The 12,646-nt window shown below is 55.4% G+C and overlaps 2 protein-coding genes across 2 annotated transcripts; both read right to left on the reverse strand.

Annotated features, from left to right (window-relative positions):
* Positions 1–911: 911 nt before the first annotated feature.
* Positions 912–3,526, reverse strand: LOZ57_002447 (uncharacterized protein; the record flags this gene model as incomplete). Its single annotated transcript, XM_049251518.1, has 2 exons — positions 912–3,165; positions 3,522–3,526. 2 exons carry the CDS (start codon positions 3,524–3,526, stop codon positions 912–914), a joined length of 2,259 nt encoding a protein of 752 aa, XP_049109323.1.
* Positions 3,527–4,600: 1,074 nt separating this feature from the next.
* LOZ57_002448 (uncharacterized protein) lies at positions 4,601–9,875 on the reverse strand (the record flags this gene model as incomplete). Its single annotated transcript, XM_049251519.1, has 13 exons — positions 4,601–4,886; positions 4,948–5,322; positions 5,376–5,456; positions 5,520–6,138; positions 6,195–6,310; positions 6,364–6,435; positions 6,492–6,615; positions 6,680–7,244; positions 7,296–8,119; positions 8,178–8,691; positions 8,752–8,978; positions 9,034–9,571; positions 9,654–9,875. The coding sequence occupies 13 exons, from the start codon at positions 9,873–9,875 to the stop codon at positions 4,601–4,603; spliced, it is 4,563 nt and encodes a 1,520-aa protein (XP_049109324.1).
* Positions 9,876–12,646: the final 2,771 nt, after the last annotated feature.

A 12,646-nucleotide genomic window follows, 5' to 3' on the forward strand; every position in this document is an offset into this window, starting at 1 on the left:
AGGACGAGTTGGACGAGCGGTGCGATGGGACGAGATGTGCGGGACAGAAACCCAGGGAGGTTTGGCGAGAAGAAGAAGAAGAAGAAGAAGAAGAAGAGGAGAAGAGGAGAGGAGGCGAAAGCGAAAAATGCGAAGCGGCGGTTGTGTGCGCGCGGGCCAGCGGTGCGTGCGGTTCGGTAACGATACGGAGGGGGAGCGGGTGCCGCGCGCTGATTGGCCAGTGGGTAAACGGGGTATTGGTAATACGCGAGGCCGACGGAAGCGGGCAGAAGGACGCAGGAGGCCGTGACCGTACGGATACGCGGTTCAGTACGGTACGGCCGCCATGGGCGAAGCAGGTGGCGCGCGCTGACGTAACGGGCAGTCAGGTGACCCCCAGCCACCGCTGAGTCAGCTGCTCACGTGTCGCCCCGATTAGGCAGCCGGCGAGGATCGGCGGCGGCGGCGGCGGCGATGCTGCGGTTGCGGTCGCGATGGATGGCGGGCGCCACGCTGGCGACGCGAGATTAATAAGGGGCGGCCGGTGGGGGAGAGCGGCCGTGAGCCAGTCGGCACTGCTCTCGGACGCACGCGCTGAACAAGCATCGACGGTGCCATGAACTAGGACAACGAGATAAGGACGGAGTAGTGCTACTATGTACTAGTTATATCGGACATCAGAGAACCGCAACACACAAGACACAACCGGCGCCATGCTCAACAGCAACCGCAACCACCTGCCACCCATCACCCCATCCGCCAAAGGCACCAGTATATGCAACAACGTAGAAGAAACAAAAAGTGTAGTTATGTAGAAAAACGCCCCCCAATGGATCTATCTCTAGAGAGCCAGCACATGCAAACCGCCTCCCCACCCCCCGCCCCCAAAACACACACACACACACACACACACACACACACACACAAACGCCTCAAACAACAATGTACTCGTGGATCAGCTTCTCCGAGTCAATAATGGCCCTCCACTTAAACCCCTCACCCCCCAGCGGGACCCGTGGCGGCGGCGGGGCGGCCAGCTGCTCCTCCAGCTTCACGCCCCCCACGACGACGGCGGCGGGCGACTCCCGGGCCCAGATCTTCTCCAGCAGCTGCAGGCACGACAGGTTGTTGACGAAGCCAGAGTCCTTCTGGATGTCGCCGCAGCGCTCGCGGATGAGGTTGCGGTCGGCCTCGAGCACGCACTCGGCGCCGGTGATGAACAGCGGCCACAGCAGGAACACGTCCGACTGCACGGCGGCCAGGTAGTGCAGCGCCGCGTACACCAGGCTCTGGATGCGCAGGTGGCTCGACGGCAGCTGCGGGTGCGCCAGCCGCTCGAGGTACAGCAGGCCGGCGTAGCGGAACGACTCCGAGATGTTGGCGATGTCCGAGAGGTTGGCGGGCGCCACGCGGGCGAAGGGCGACAGCGACGACGCGACGTGCTCGACCAGCGGCGAGGGGCACGCCGCGGCCCCTGTGGCGGACGATGGGGTCAACGGGCCCGTAGTCATCACTGCCAGGACGGCGGGATCCGACACGCCCAGCCGCCAGGTTTCCAGTCGGACTTTCAAAGCACGCCATTCCAGCCAAAACTCTGTTCGCGGGTCCGCGCTTTCGTAGCCCGGAAAGTAAGCTTGCACGGGGAAGCTTAGCAGGTCGCCGCGGGGGTCGCTTGGGCCGGCCAGTCCAGGGTAATGGAGCAGCTGGGGAGGAGGCGTGGCCGAAGCGATGGGCCGGTCGACGAAGTCGCTGGCTTCGACGGGCTTCATCTGACTCAATTGGTTTAACCGGCTGAGCTGGGCGACCACTCGGAACAGCCGCGAATCACAGCCGGAAAGGTTCTCCAGCGACCATTGGTCGCCGGTTTCGGTGACGACGTCGAGGCACTCGGCGCTGAGCTCGCTGTCGCGGTCGTTGACGGCAGCGGTCATGGTGTCGAACCAGGTGAAGATGCGCATGAACCACTTCATCACGTCCGAGCCGGCGGTTTGGCTGGCCTTGCGCAGCGCAAAGAGCTTGCGCACGCCGGCAAACTGGCTCTTGAAGGACGCAAAGCCGGTGTCGCACATGTGGATGATGCTGAGGATCAGCAGCGTGGCCAGCAGGGCATCGGAGCGGCGGGCAATGGGGTCGGCCAGCTGGGCATTTATGGACTTGACGACGGCGCCCTTGTAGAGGATCTCCTCCCGCATCTGCTCGTCCGGGCTGGGGAGCTCGTACACGTCGGCGACGGCGGTGTCGGTGAGGCGGCAGTGGGCCTGGCAGGAGCGGCGCGAAGGCAGCGTCTTGCCGGTCGACAGGGCCCAGTTCTTGCGGCGCTGTCTCAGATTGCTCAGCGACAGGGCAGCAATGGCCAGCTGGAGCGTGTCGCTGGTCTTCGCGAGCTCCAGCATGTACAGGCGAAAGGGGCTGGTGGGGGTATCAAACGCCACGATGACGGGGGCAATGACCTCCATGTAGTATCCGATGAGATAGCGCATGCGCGGGGTCTGGCCGACGATCTGGTTGAGCGGCGGCTGGTGCACGAGGGGAGCATAGGCGGGCGGCGACCGGTAGCTGTAGCGGGCGAGGGCGGGCGCGAGGGCGTCGGACGGGGGCCGGTCGCGAGGGTCGTCGGGCTCAAACGAGGCGCCATCGGCGTAGTGGCTTGTGGGCGTGGTGAGGAGGTGCAGCGAGAGGTCTGAGCTGGAGGGGCTGGGTGGAGTGGTGTAGTGCGGGTGCGGGTGCGGGTGCAGCGTGAACGGGGACGGCCACTGGGCGTGGTGGGCGGACGAGCCGGCACGGACGGGCAGGCCGGGGGTGTTGGGGGGCTCGGGGGCGCCGCTTTGGGGGAGCTGGGCCGGGGCGGGAGGTGCGGTGGTGACGGGCGTCTTCGCGGCGGCGGTGGGAGTCGTGGTGCCGACCTTCTGCGCGCCGGACACGGGCAGCGCCAGGCCACGCAGCTTGCCGCGGCTGGCCACGCCCACGCCCCAGGTCAGCGCCGTCTTGTAGCCCGAGCAGCGGCCGTCCTGCTCCAGGCACGGCGTGCAGTATGGCCGCCGCCGGTCGCAGCGCACCTGGCGGCCCGCGCACGTAAAGCAGTCGTCCGCCGCACCGCTGCCCACCGCGCGTCGCCGGCGCTTGCGCGGCATGGGCGGTGACCGCTCGCCCTGCTGTTTCTGTTGTTGCTGCTGCTGCTGCTTGTTGCTGCCGGACGCGCGCGGGCGGGTGGGTGGCTGCGTGGCGGCCATCTCGAGGATGGTCGTCGGGGAGGGAAGCGTCGGGACAAGAGAAGGAGAGGGAGGACAGAAAAACGACGACAAAGAGACAGCGCGATGACACGCTTAGCTAGACGAGCAGCACAGATCGGAGCAGCGCGGGCGTTGGCATGTCAGCAGGCAGTGCCCGGCAGGCGGGCAGTCATGGGCATCGCAGTGGGCGCGAGAACGACGGGCGGGGAAGACGGGGAGTAATAAGCAAGAAAGCAAGCAAGCAAGCGCACGCGGATGGCGACAACGACGACTGACGGCGACGGACGAACAGTCGGGGTGTGCTAATAATACGCCATGTGTCGTCGAGGAGATGGGCTGGTGGTGAGTTCGTTAGTGAGTTGGTTAGTGAGCTCCAGCAGATCGGCAGCCAGTTGCAACGCGCCCGGTAGTAGGAGTGACGGGCCACGGCAACGCTCGCGCAGACCGTCCGACCGTGGCCGTGGCGCCCGCCGGCGTCGCAGCGCTGTCGATCCGCGGAGCCCGCCGTACGCACCACCCCCCGCTGACTCAGCCGCCGCCCGCCCACGCCTTCCAGAACATACTTCACGCGACGCCGCCCGGCCTGCGCGCCTCGCTATTGGCCGCTGCCCGCTCGCGCGCCGCGAACCTGCCGGAACATTAGTGCGCCCGATCCGCCGTGCGGCCGGCGATCATGCCCACTGCGCCGGCCAATAACTGCCCGCGTGCGCTCCCTCCGCGTCAACACTACTGCCCCCCCCCCTCCCTCCCCCGTCCCAGCGCTCATCCCTGGCCCCCGTCCAGCAATAATAAAAACAAAATTTACGGAGTATAATAATACACACCGACTTTGTTTCTGCGCTACCCGGCGAAAATAAAAAAAATCAAAATTCAAAAAAAAGGGGCGGAGCCGGACTGGGGGATCGAGGGAAAAGGGGGGCCCCTTGCCCGGCCACGCCATGGGCAGGATTTCCCAGGACCGCCTGCGCTAGTTACAGACTGAGTCCGCGTAGGTAAGAGGAGCACGAGAGCAGCCCCCCGGCCAATTTTATCGCTCGCCCACGAACCCCCCCGCGCCATGTAACTAACCACCGTGAGGCGACAGCCGTGGATCAATTCTGCATTATTCAATGTCTAACTATCTATGTACGTGCGTATTTTATTTTATTTTACTTTCTTTTCCTTTTTTCACCATGTCTGTCTGGTGTGCATATTCTCAGACACAGATCCGCGTCAAAAAACAACCATGTTCAAAGCGGTATATACAAGCGCCCGCCGCTGTTCTAAGTATCCCGTAGACCGTAGACCCTCCCGATGTCCTGCCTGACGCCCACTCATGTCCGTCCGGATGTAGAAGTCATGCAAAAAGAAAAAAAAAAAAAAAAAGCCTGCCGGAAAGCCCCAACGCGCTCTCAGCGGGACACCCCCGCCCGCGACGACACCGTGATGTCGTCCGTCAGGATCCCCACCTCGTCCGGCTGCTCCGACATCGTGCTGGCGTACAGCTTGGCAAAATCCGAGTCGCGCGACAGCAGCGTGTACGGGTCGTCGTATTCCTTCAGCTCGCCCGCCTCCAGCAGCGCCACCTTGTCGAAGTCCAGAATTGTGTCCAGCTTGTGAGCCACTGCGATGATCGTGTGCTGCGAGAGCTTCTCTCGGATCACCCGCTGCATGATCTCGTCCGTCTTGCTGTCCACACTGTTATACCATGTTAGCCGTCGCAATCTTCCCCAGACATGGGCAACCATTTGCTACTTACTTGCTGGTGGCTTCGTCGAGAATCAAGATCGTGCTGGGCCGGAGCATCGCCCGCGCAAGGCAGAGCAGTTGCTTCTGCCCATGCGACAGGTGCAGGTCGTCGATGTCCGCATCCAGCCCGCCGTTCTCGTCAACCACAGACCACAGATGCACGCTCTTCAGCGCATTAACAATCGCCCCGTCCGCGAGCGATCCAGTCGGGTCGGCATTGAGCCGCAACGACCCCTTGAGGATGAACGCATCTTGCGCCACACCCGTGATTCGGGACCGAACTTCATGTCGGGGTATCGTGCTGATATCGACGCCGTCGACTGTGATCGTGCCGCCGCTGAGTTCGATCATCCTGAATATACTCAGCACCATCGAGCTTTTCCCACTGTGCAGTGCATTAGTGTCTATTGCCACCAAGATCAACGCCGCTGAACCCACCTTCCCGTTCGGCCACAAATGCCAACTTTCTCGCCTGGGTTGATTTTGAGCGTTACGTTCTTGAGGACGGGCTCGCCAGGCCTGCAATATCACTCGTTAATAACCATTCCACACATTAAGGTTCAAAAGGTCATAAGCACGCACCGATATTCAGCAGACACATTATTAAACTCGATACCGCCCTCTCCCGGCCAGTTGGTGGGAGGCGTTGAATTCTCAGACTCTTTGTCCTCAGGCACCATTGTCTCGTTGAATACCTTGATACGTGCAATAGCACCAATGTGAGTTTCGAGCGTGGTCCAGAACGTAATCAACAGCTTAATACTCTGACTGAATTGAACAATATTCAGCAGTGCAACACCAGCATAGCCGCCACCGATGGTACCACGGAGTTTAACCACGAGAATGATCAACAGCGCAGCAATAGCGGCAACAAGCAAGTCCAAAACTAAGGTTAGCCATCGCTGGACTGAAAATAGAAGATAGAATGGCTTCTGAGACCGATCGAGAAGGGCACGGTTCTTTTCCTCCAGTGCCTTTTGCCATCCAAATGCTCGGATAGTAGCCAAGCCGTTTAGGCATTCTGTGAATTGAGAGTACAACGGGGCCTTGGCCTCGAGGTCCATAAAACGGAGTTGGCGGGACGTTCGCAGGTAATATTTCTGGATGAAATAGAGAGCGCCGAGAACGACAGGGAACGATATCGCAGCATAGATGGATGCAACACCGATAAGCACCATCTGCGCGATACAGAGAACAAAGGCTGGCGGGAAGCGCATTAGCATGACGACATTTCTTATGTTGGAATTTGTCACTTACTGGCGAAGGTATTAAGCGCCGAAACGGGCAATTCCATGTCGATAAGCTGCAAGTCTTGGCTGAAGCGATTGATTGTGACGCCGATGTCGGTGGTAGAAAAGAAGGACATCGGCGCGCTATTACATACATAATTAGCAATGTCGAGGAACCAAGGAAGAGGTGGTCGTACCTGAGTACTGTCTGGAGAAGTGTCAAATGGAAAGTTTCGCCGGATTTTGGTACCATAGTAATAATCATTTGCCTATATTCACCTTAGTTAGCCAACTAGCACAACAAAAATAACTCTGGAGAACAAACCAGCAGCTAGCAATGAGACAAATAATTGCCAGGAAGCCTAGCATCACATAAATCCCAAGATAATATCCAAGTCTTTCGTACGGCCGTTCGCTGTTTGCAGTGGCCCACATTTTGAGCCAGATCGCTGTAATCAATCATGTTAACTGGGGTAATTGACGAGCAGTAGAGCGAAATTCAAGAGGCCTTACATGGGAAGGCGATGCAGAACACGAAGCCGCAGACGAAAATTACGAAGGCAAGGGCGGCAAGCCAGCCGACAGATCCAATGTAGTACAGGTAGATCTTCACGTCACCAGTTCTCCTGTTTGCTGCGGCCTCAAGGGCTTCATTCGTGCGTAGCCCATCGGATTCCTCCTCCTTAACCGGGATAAGTTCGCGGTTGGCATCAGGGTCAGGTTTGTATGTCCAATCCGGGGGCGGAAGCGTGAAACTGGAGACGTAACCGGCGGTCGAGTTCAAATCGTCAAATTTTCCTTGCTCGCAGATCTTACCATCGGCATCAAGAGCGATGATGTGGTCGCAATAAGGCAGTCGCTTGGCTACAAACTGGTTAGATGCTAACTCTAGAATGGTGGGGGTGGGGATCTTACGCGAGGAAGAGACAAGGATCACAGTTGAGTGGAGGCTGCGCAGCAAGCCGTTATGCCCAAAAAGGTTATGGAAGATGTGATTTTCAGTCGAGGCATCGATACCGCTTAGAACGTCATCCAAAATCACGACTTCTTTCTGAGCGTAGACGGCCCGAGCAAGTGACTAGGGATGGTCAGACATATATCAGTAGGGTGGGCTCATGCGGTAACTTACAATACGCTGGCTTTGGCCCCCGCTGAGGGCAATTCCCTTGCTCCCAACGATCGTCCGATCACCTCTTGGAAGTTGTCGTAGATCTTCTTCCAGGGAGCATGCGCGGATGACCGTTGCATACCACTGCTCATCGAAGTCCGAGACAGCAACAATGCTGTCGCGGATAGACTCATTCATATGCCATGGTGTCTGGTCACAATAGGCCATATTTAAGGTTGCCACATCAACCCTGCCGTCCATGCAAGGTACTTCGCCGAGAATAGCCTTGAGCAGAGTGGATTTTCCGCACCCGACAGGGCCAACTATCATTGTGAGTTTTTCCCGAGGGATCGCCAAGTTAATATCCTTGAGAAGGGCCGCTTTCTCCGGGTCCCAACCAAAAGAAGCGTCTTGAACTGTAATAACACCCCGGTCGGAAAGTGGTTGGGATACATCCTTGAATGGGAAGGATAGCCTAGCCGTATCCAAGATGCTTGGAGCGCTGGACACGCGCGTTTTCTCTGTTGTAATGCTGTTTCTCTCAGTTGCTGGGAGACTTTGAGAACTATTCGTCACTTCATCAGTAACATCTGTGGGCTTGTGGCGGGGGTCGATGCGAGTGGGTTTATCGAGGAATTCTTGGATCCGGGCAAAACAGCCAACAGAGCCAAGGAATGTCACCAGTGCCATGATGAGAGACTGTAAGGGTTCCGATAACAATGCAAAAAGGGAGAGCGAGGTAAACACCTTGGCGAAGTCAAGGATATCGTCATTGCCCCTTTTCTTTGCTAACACTGCAAATACAGTAAACGTGAGGATGGGACTAAAAACCTGGGAAATGTATGCTAGAAAACAATATTAGCATTGAATATAGTGGGTATGATACACCAGGGTATGCCGCACCAAAACCCATGTTCCAGATCAGCAGTTTTCTGAATTTCTTCGAGATCGACAATTCTTCGATTCGAAGGTTATGTAAATTCGTCAGCAGGGTTTGCTTGAGGCCGCACATCTTAACACCTTTCATGGAGCCAAGCATAGCGCTGGTTGCAGAAATACGCCTCTCTATCGCTTCAAGCCAAAGTGCCTGATGGGACATCACAAAGTTCATTGCGATTATTGACAAGAGTAGTGATAGGATTGACACCACAATTGGGACAACACAAGCTACGCCGAGTTGAATGTAGAGGAGGAAAATGGCAATGCCAACTTCGGTCGCATTCGCCCAAATCTCGTGCAACGTCTGCCAGCCATGAACGATCCTCTCGATATCGGCGCTCATAAGTGTCATTGACGAGGCAGGGTCAACGTCTTTAATGCTCAAGTCGGTGGCTTTCCTATAGAGCATGCCGATGAGGCCCCCACGAGCCATGGTGATGGCGCGATATGTTAGGTGCTGATATTGCCCCATTGAAACCTGGAACGATGCCAATTAAAACAAGAGCATAAACTTGGAAACCAACAAAAGTCCACTTACAGCTATTCCAACATATACTAGAACATATGCAGCAATTAAGCCGTTCCCAATACTCTCAGAATTGCTTTGAGTTGGTTGAGAGGCAAATGTAATCGCCCTGTTGATTAGGAAAGGCTGCCCAAACATGAACGCAATGAGGCATGCTCGAGGTATTACAATAGATAAAAGGGGCCACTTGAGAACATTCAGTGTGACCATTAACAACGAGTTTGATGTCTTTTTCGTAACTAAAGTAATGCCAGAGTCAGTAGAAAGTAACTAAGGGTCTGGAGCAAGTCGCACCTTTTCCCCAAGCCGTTTCTAATCGCTGATGCACACGCTCCGAAACAAGATGTTTATCAAGGCTGTATAAATCTTCCATTGTCATAAAATTAGAGTATCCGAACCAAAATAGAGGATTAAGCCACCAGAAAAGGCTTCGGTTGATAATGCCGGCAGTAGCCTCTGGAGGATAGGAGCGATACTCTGCTTTTAGAATTCCACGTTTGGAACATGCTTCAAATATTAAAATAACTGCTTTCAAGCCCACCGTCACAGTAAATGCGAGGGCAATCATAAACCCATAATCATCATCTCGACGCAGCCACAGGGTCCTCGACCGGGCGGCATCGAAAAGGATAGTAAACAGGAAATAGACATTAAGCAAAAACGATGGCTTGACGGAACGAACATGCTCGAAATAGGATAGTAGGCAAAAGCCAGCGGCACCCGCGAGGGTGAGGGCACTAGTCGCCAGCGAAGTTCGAGTTCTGTCGGCGGATGGTCGGGTCCAAAGAATGAGGAGCATTAGGTGAAGTACTGCAAATGCAGATAGGGCTGTCTTTTTCCCCCGACAAATTGTCAGTACAGATGGATACCAATCAAGGCGAGAGAAGTGGCGGAAGAGTAGTATGGCAACTTACGAGTTTCAAATGTATTAATGGGCCATCGTTGACCTTTTTCTGCTTTTTTAATAAATAGAAGATGCGAAATGGGGTAATAAGCATTAAAAGGCCGATGGGAACAATGGTCAGGAGCGTCTCTTCAAAGAGAAGAGTAAAATCAAAGCTGTTCCGACAGTGTAGCGCATAAGGGCCAAAGGTATCATCAATCTGGGCACACGAGGACAGATTGAGGGAAGCCATGGTGTCCCGCAGAAGATGCAACAACAGAGGGGACAGTAGGCATGAAAGAGAGCAAGCAGCGAGCGAACTGGCCCTCGAGCAAGACAAGTAGGTCAAGAGGAGGGACTTTTTGTGTCTTGCAGTTCCCCTGTCAAATGGAAATCTATGAGTGCAAATCCCTGGAGGGGCAATGAGCGGAGAAGCAGCGGATCATCTCTCATTTCTACTTGAGATGCATGGTCCGCGGGTGGCCGTTCCTTCGCTGTTGAGATTTGGAAAAAGAAAGCGAGAAAGACAGATATGCGGCGTACCAAACCGCAGCTTAGCTCAATGAAAGTTTCTGGGCGTGCATGAAGGGAAGGGCCCGCCGTCGGATCCCGGGTCCAGTATAACAGGGAGGAGGGTTAAAAGGAAAAAAAAAGTAATAATACGGGCAATGGGAGAAACATACTGTCTCCATCCTGGCATTAAAATTAGAAATCCCAAGGTACCAGGAATCAGGCCAGCGCATGATGCTACCATTCCGGGCTCTCGCTCACGCCGGGCCAATGGGACGGACAGCGACCAGGCTCAACGAGCGAGACAGTACGACTCCAGGGCTGCGGCTAAGGTTGCGAGACTGCAGTGCATGCGATTGGAGGTGAGGGCGGTCCTAGGTTGGATGGCAAAAGGTTGCGTGCGCGAACGAGCCAGGCCTCCGCCACGTTGCCTGGTAGGCGTTCATTCGATGCAGCCGGGAGAGCAGATCTCCTCGCCTAAGGCCGCCCGTCAGTCAACAGTGGTTGATGGTGTGTTGTTGAGGCCAAGCTTTGTGCCCCGGCGCGATGCGGCGAGCGGAATGCGCTAGCCTGATCGGGCAGTCACAGCATCACGTGAGCGTGATACGAAACGCAGTGGGGCGCGCTGTACCGAAACGCCGCCGTACGAACGGCGTTAGGTATCGTACTAGCCCACTGCAGCGCCGGGAGGTGACACACAGCGCAGGCCCGCGTCGCGCTTGTCGGTGGCAGAAGTCTCACCAGCCAAACTTGACTCGGGGAGAGTGGTGCTGCTTGGCCCCCGTCGCGGCGTCTGGGCAAGCCCGTTGATCGATGATGATACGCACGCATTATTCTCTCTTTTGACCTCTCTCGAACGATGTCAGCGCAAGGCCATCCGCCCTCCCTTTGCAGGGGCGTCGTAACTACTCGTACCAGTCTTCGCTACTGTTCCCTGCCCTCGGCCTGGCAATGCTACTCTATTCCCCATCCGATGGTGGCTGGAGATTATTTCGCCTTAAAACACATCGTGTTGTTTGGTGAGCCGAAGGAGTACCCACCAAGTCCTCTCGTTATTGATTTTTAGGCCTCGCTGACATCCTTGTCACCCTATTATACGCGGTGCAGTACAATGCCTGCTCGGAATATAGGCATACCCATACTGAAGGAAGTCTTGTGCCAGGCATCGGAGGATATTTCTCCAGGCAAGGGGGATTGGTATTCGGCCGGTGAAACACCCGAATCTCTAAACGGCTATCCGGCTTATGCTGGGAACCTCCGCTCTCCCGCCAAGGGCTCGAAGTCAATTTCCAGAACTCAACTGCAAGGCCTCTGCGCCTAAGGTCCCTCCCGCAGTCATTTCTTTCAATCACAGTAGTTGGTAAGGGAGTGAAACAGCACCTAGCCAAATTGCTAAATCAATAGTTTCATATCGCGATCGATGGCTTTTGTGTTATTATGGAGTTGCCTGTGGGCATTTGGCGTCATAGTCTTATTAGATTGCTCTGTTTTTCTTACACCGCAACACCATAGCTAGCTCGTAACAACACGAAGCATTGCTATGCAAATGATGAAGCAAATTTCGTTTTCTTACTTCACTTATTTTGCTCCCTTTTATTGCGCCTACTAGTTAAATCTGGCCGCCACTGACAGCATACCTTGTCCCGTTCTAGGAGCCTCGTCAGCGTAAAGTGTATTTTCGGCTTCATGGCATCCACAGCTTTTTTGGATGTATCTAGTATGTATCACAGCATCAACACAATCGGCAAAGATCACCAGTCCAATGAGCGGAGGCGCTCTGGGAGGATTCACTGGGCCAAACTAGTAACGAATACTAACAAAAGTGTGATATTCATACAGAGCAATAATGCATGTAACCGGGACACAGTTGTTGACAAATTTGTATGTAAGATATGCAAGAGAAAAAGTTTGCCTTCCAGAATGTCATTTAATTTTTGCCGCGTGAACGGAGTGGATTGTGGCGTTCGTGAAAATCTTCCGCGATGATCCAGATATAGAAACGAGATCGTTTTTTTCCCAGCTCTTTTCTAGAGTCGTAACCTAGAGCTGGATACCCTCGTGTCAAACGAACTGGATGCGAGATTCTGCTCGCTTCGAGCTCAGCTATATTGCTTTTGAATCCTTTTGTCGAATTATCTCATGCGACGCGCATCATTGTAAGGAACGGGTTGGGCGATTGGCCAGAGCCTCCAGGGAAAATTCTGCAAAATACTGCTCCGACCCGCTCCAGTCAGACTCCCTGAATTCCGAGGTGGCAGCTCCGGACGTGAGCAGCAACCAGTTGCAGGCACAACGCAGACAAGGAACCAGCCGGCAAAGTTGTACGCCGCAGCCCCCAAGAAAGGGTGTGTTGGCTGCTGCTGATGGGCCAGCTGGCAAGTCCAATCAGCGGCACGTGACGGGTTGGGAACTGCGGCCGGCAAAAACAACGGCAACAACAGATGGACGCCATACAAAGCGAAGCGCTCATCATTCGGACTCCTGTCTTTGCGGTCTCCCACCCCACGCCACGCA

The sequence above is a fragment of the Ophidiomyces ophidiicola genome (genome assembly GCF_022830035.1).
Source record: "Ophidiomyces ophidiicola strain CBS 122913 chromosome Unknown scaffold_7, whole genome shotgun sequence".
Taxonomy (NCBI): Eukaryota; Fungi; Ascomycota; class Eurotiomycetes; order Onygenales; family Onygenaceae; genus Ophidiomyces; species Ophidiomyces ophidiicola.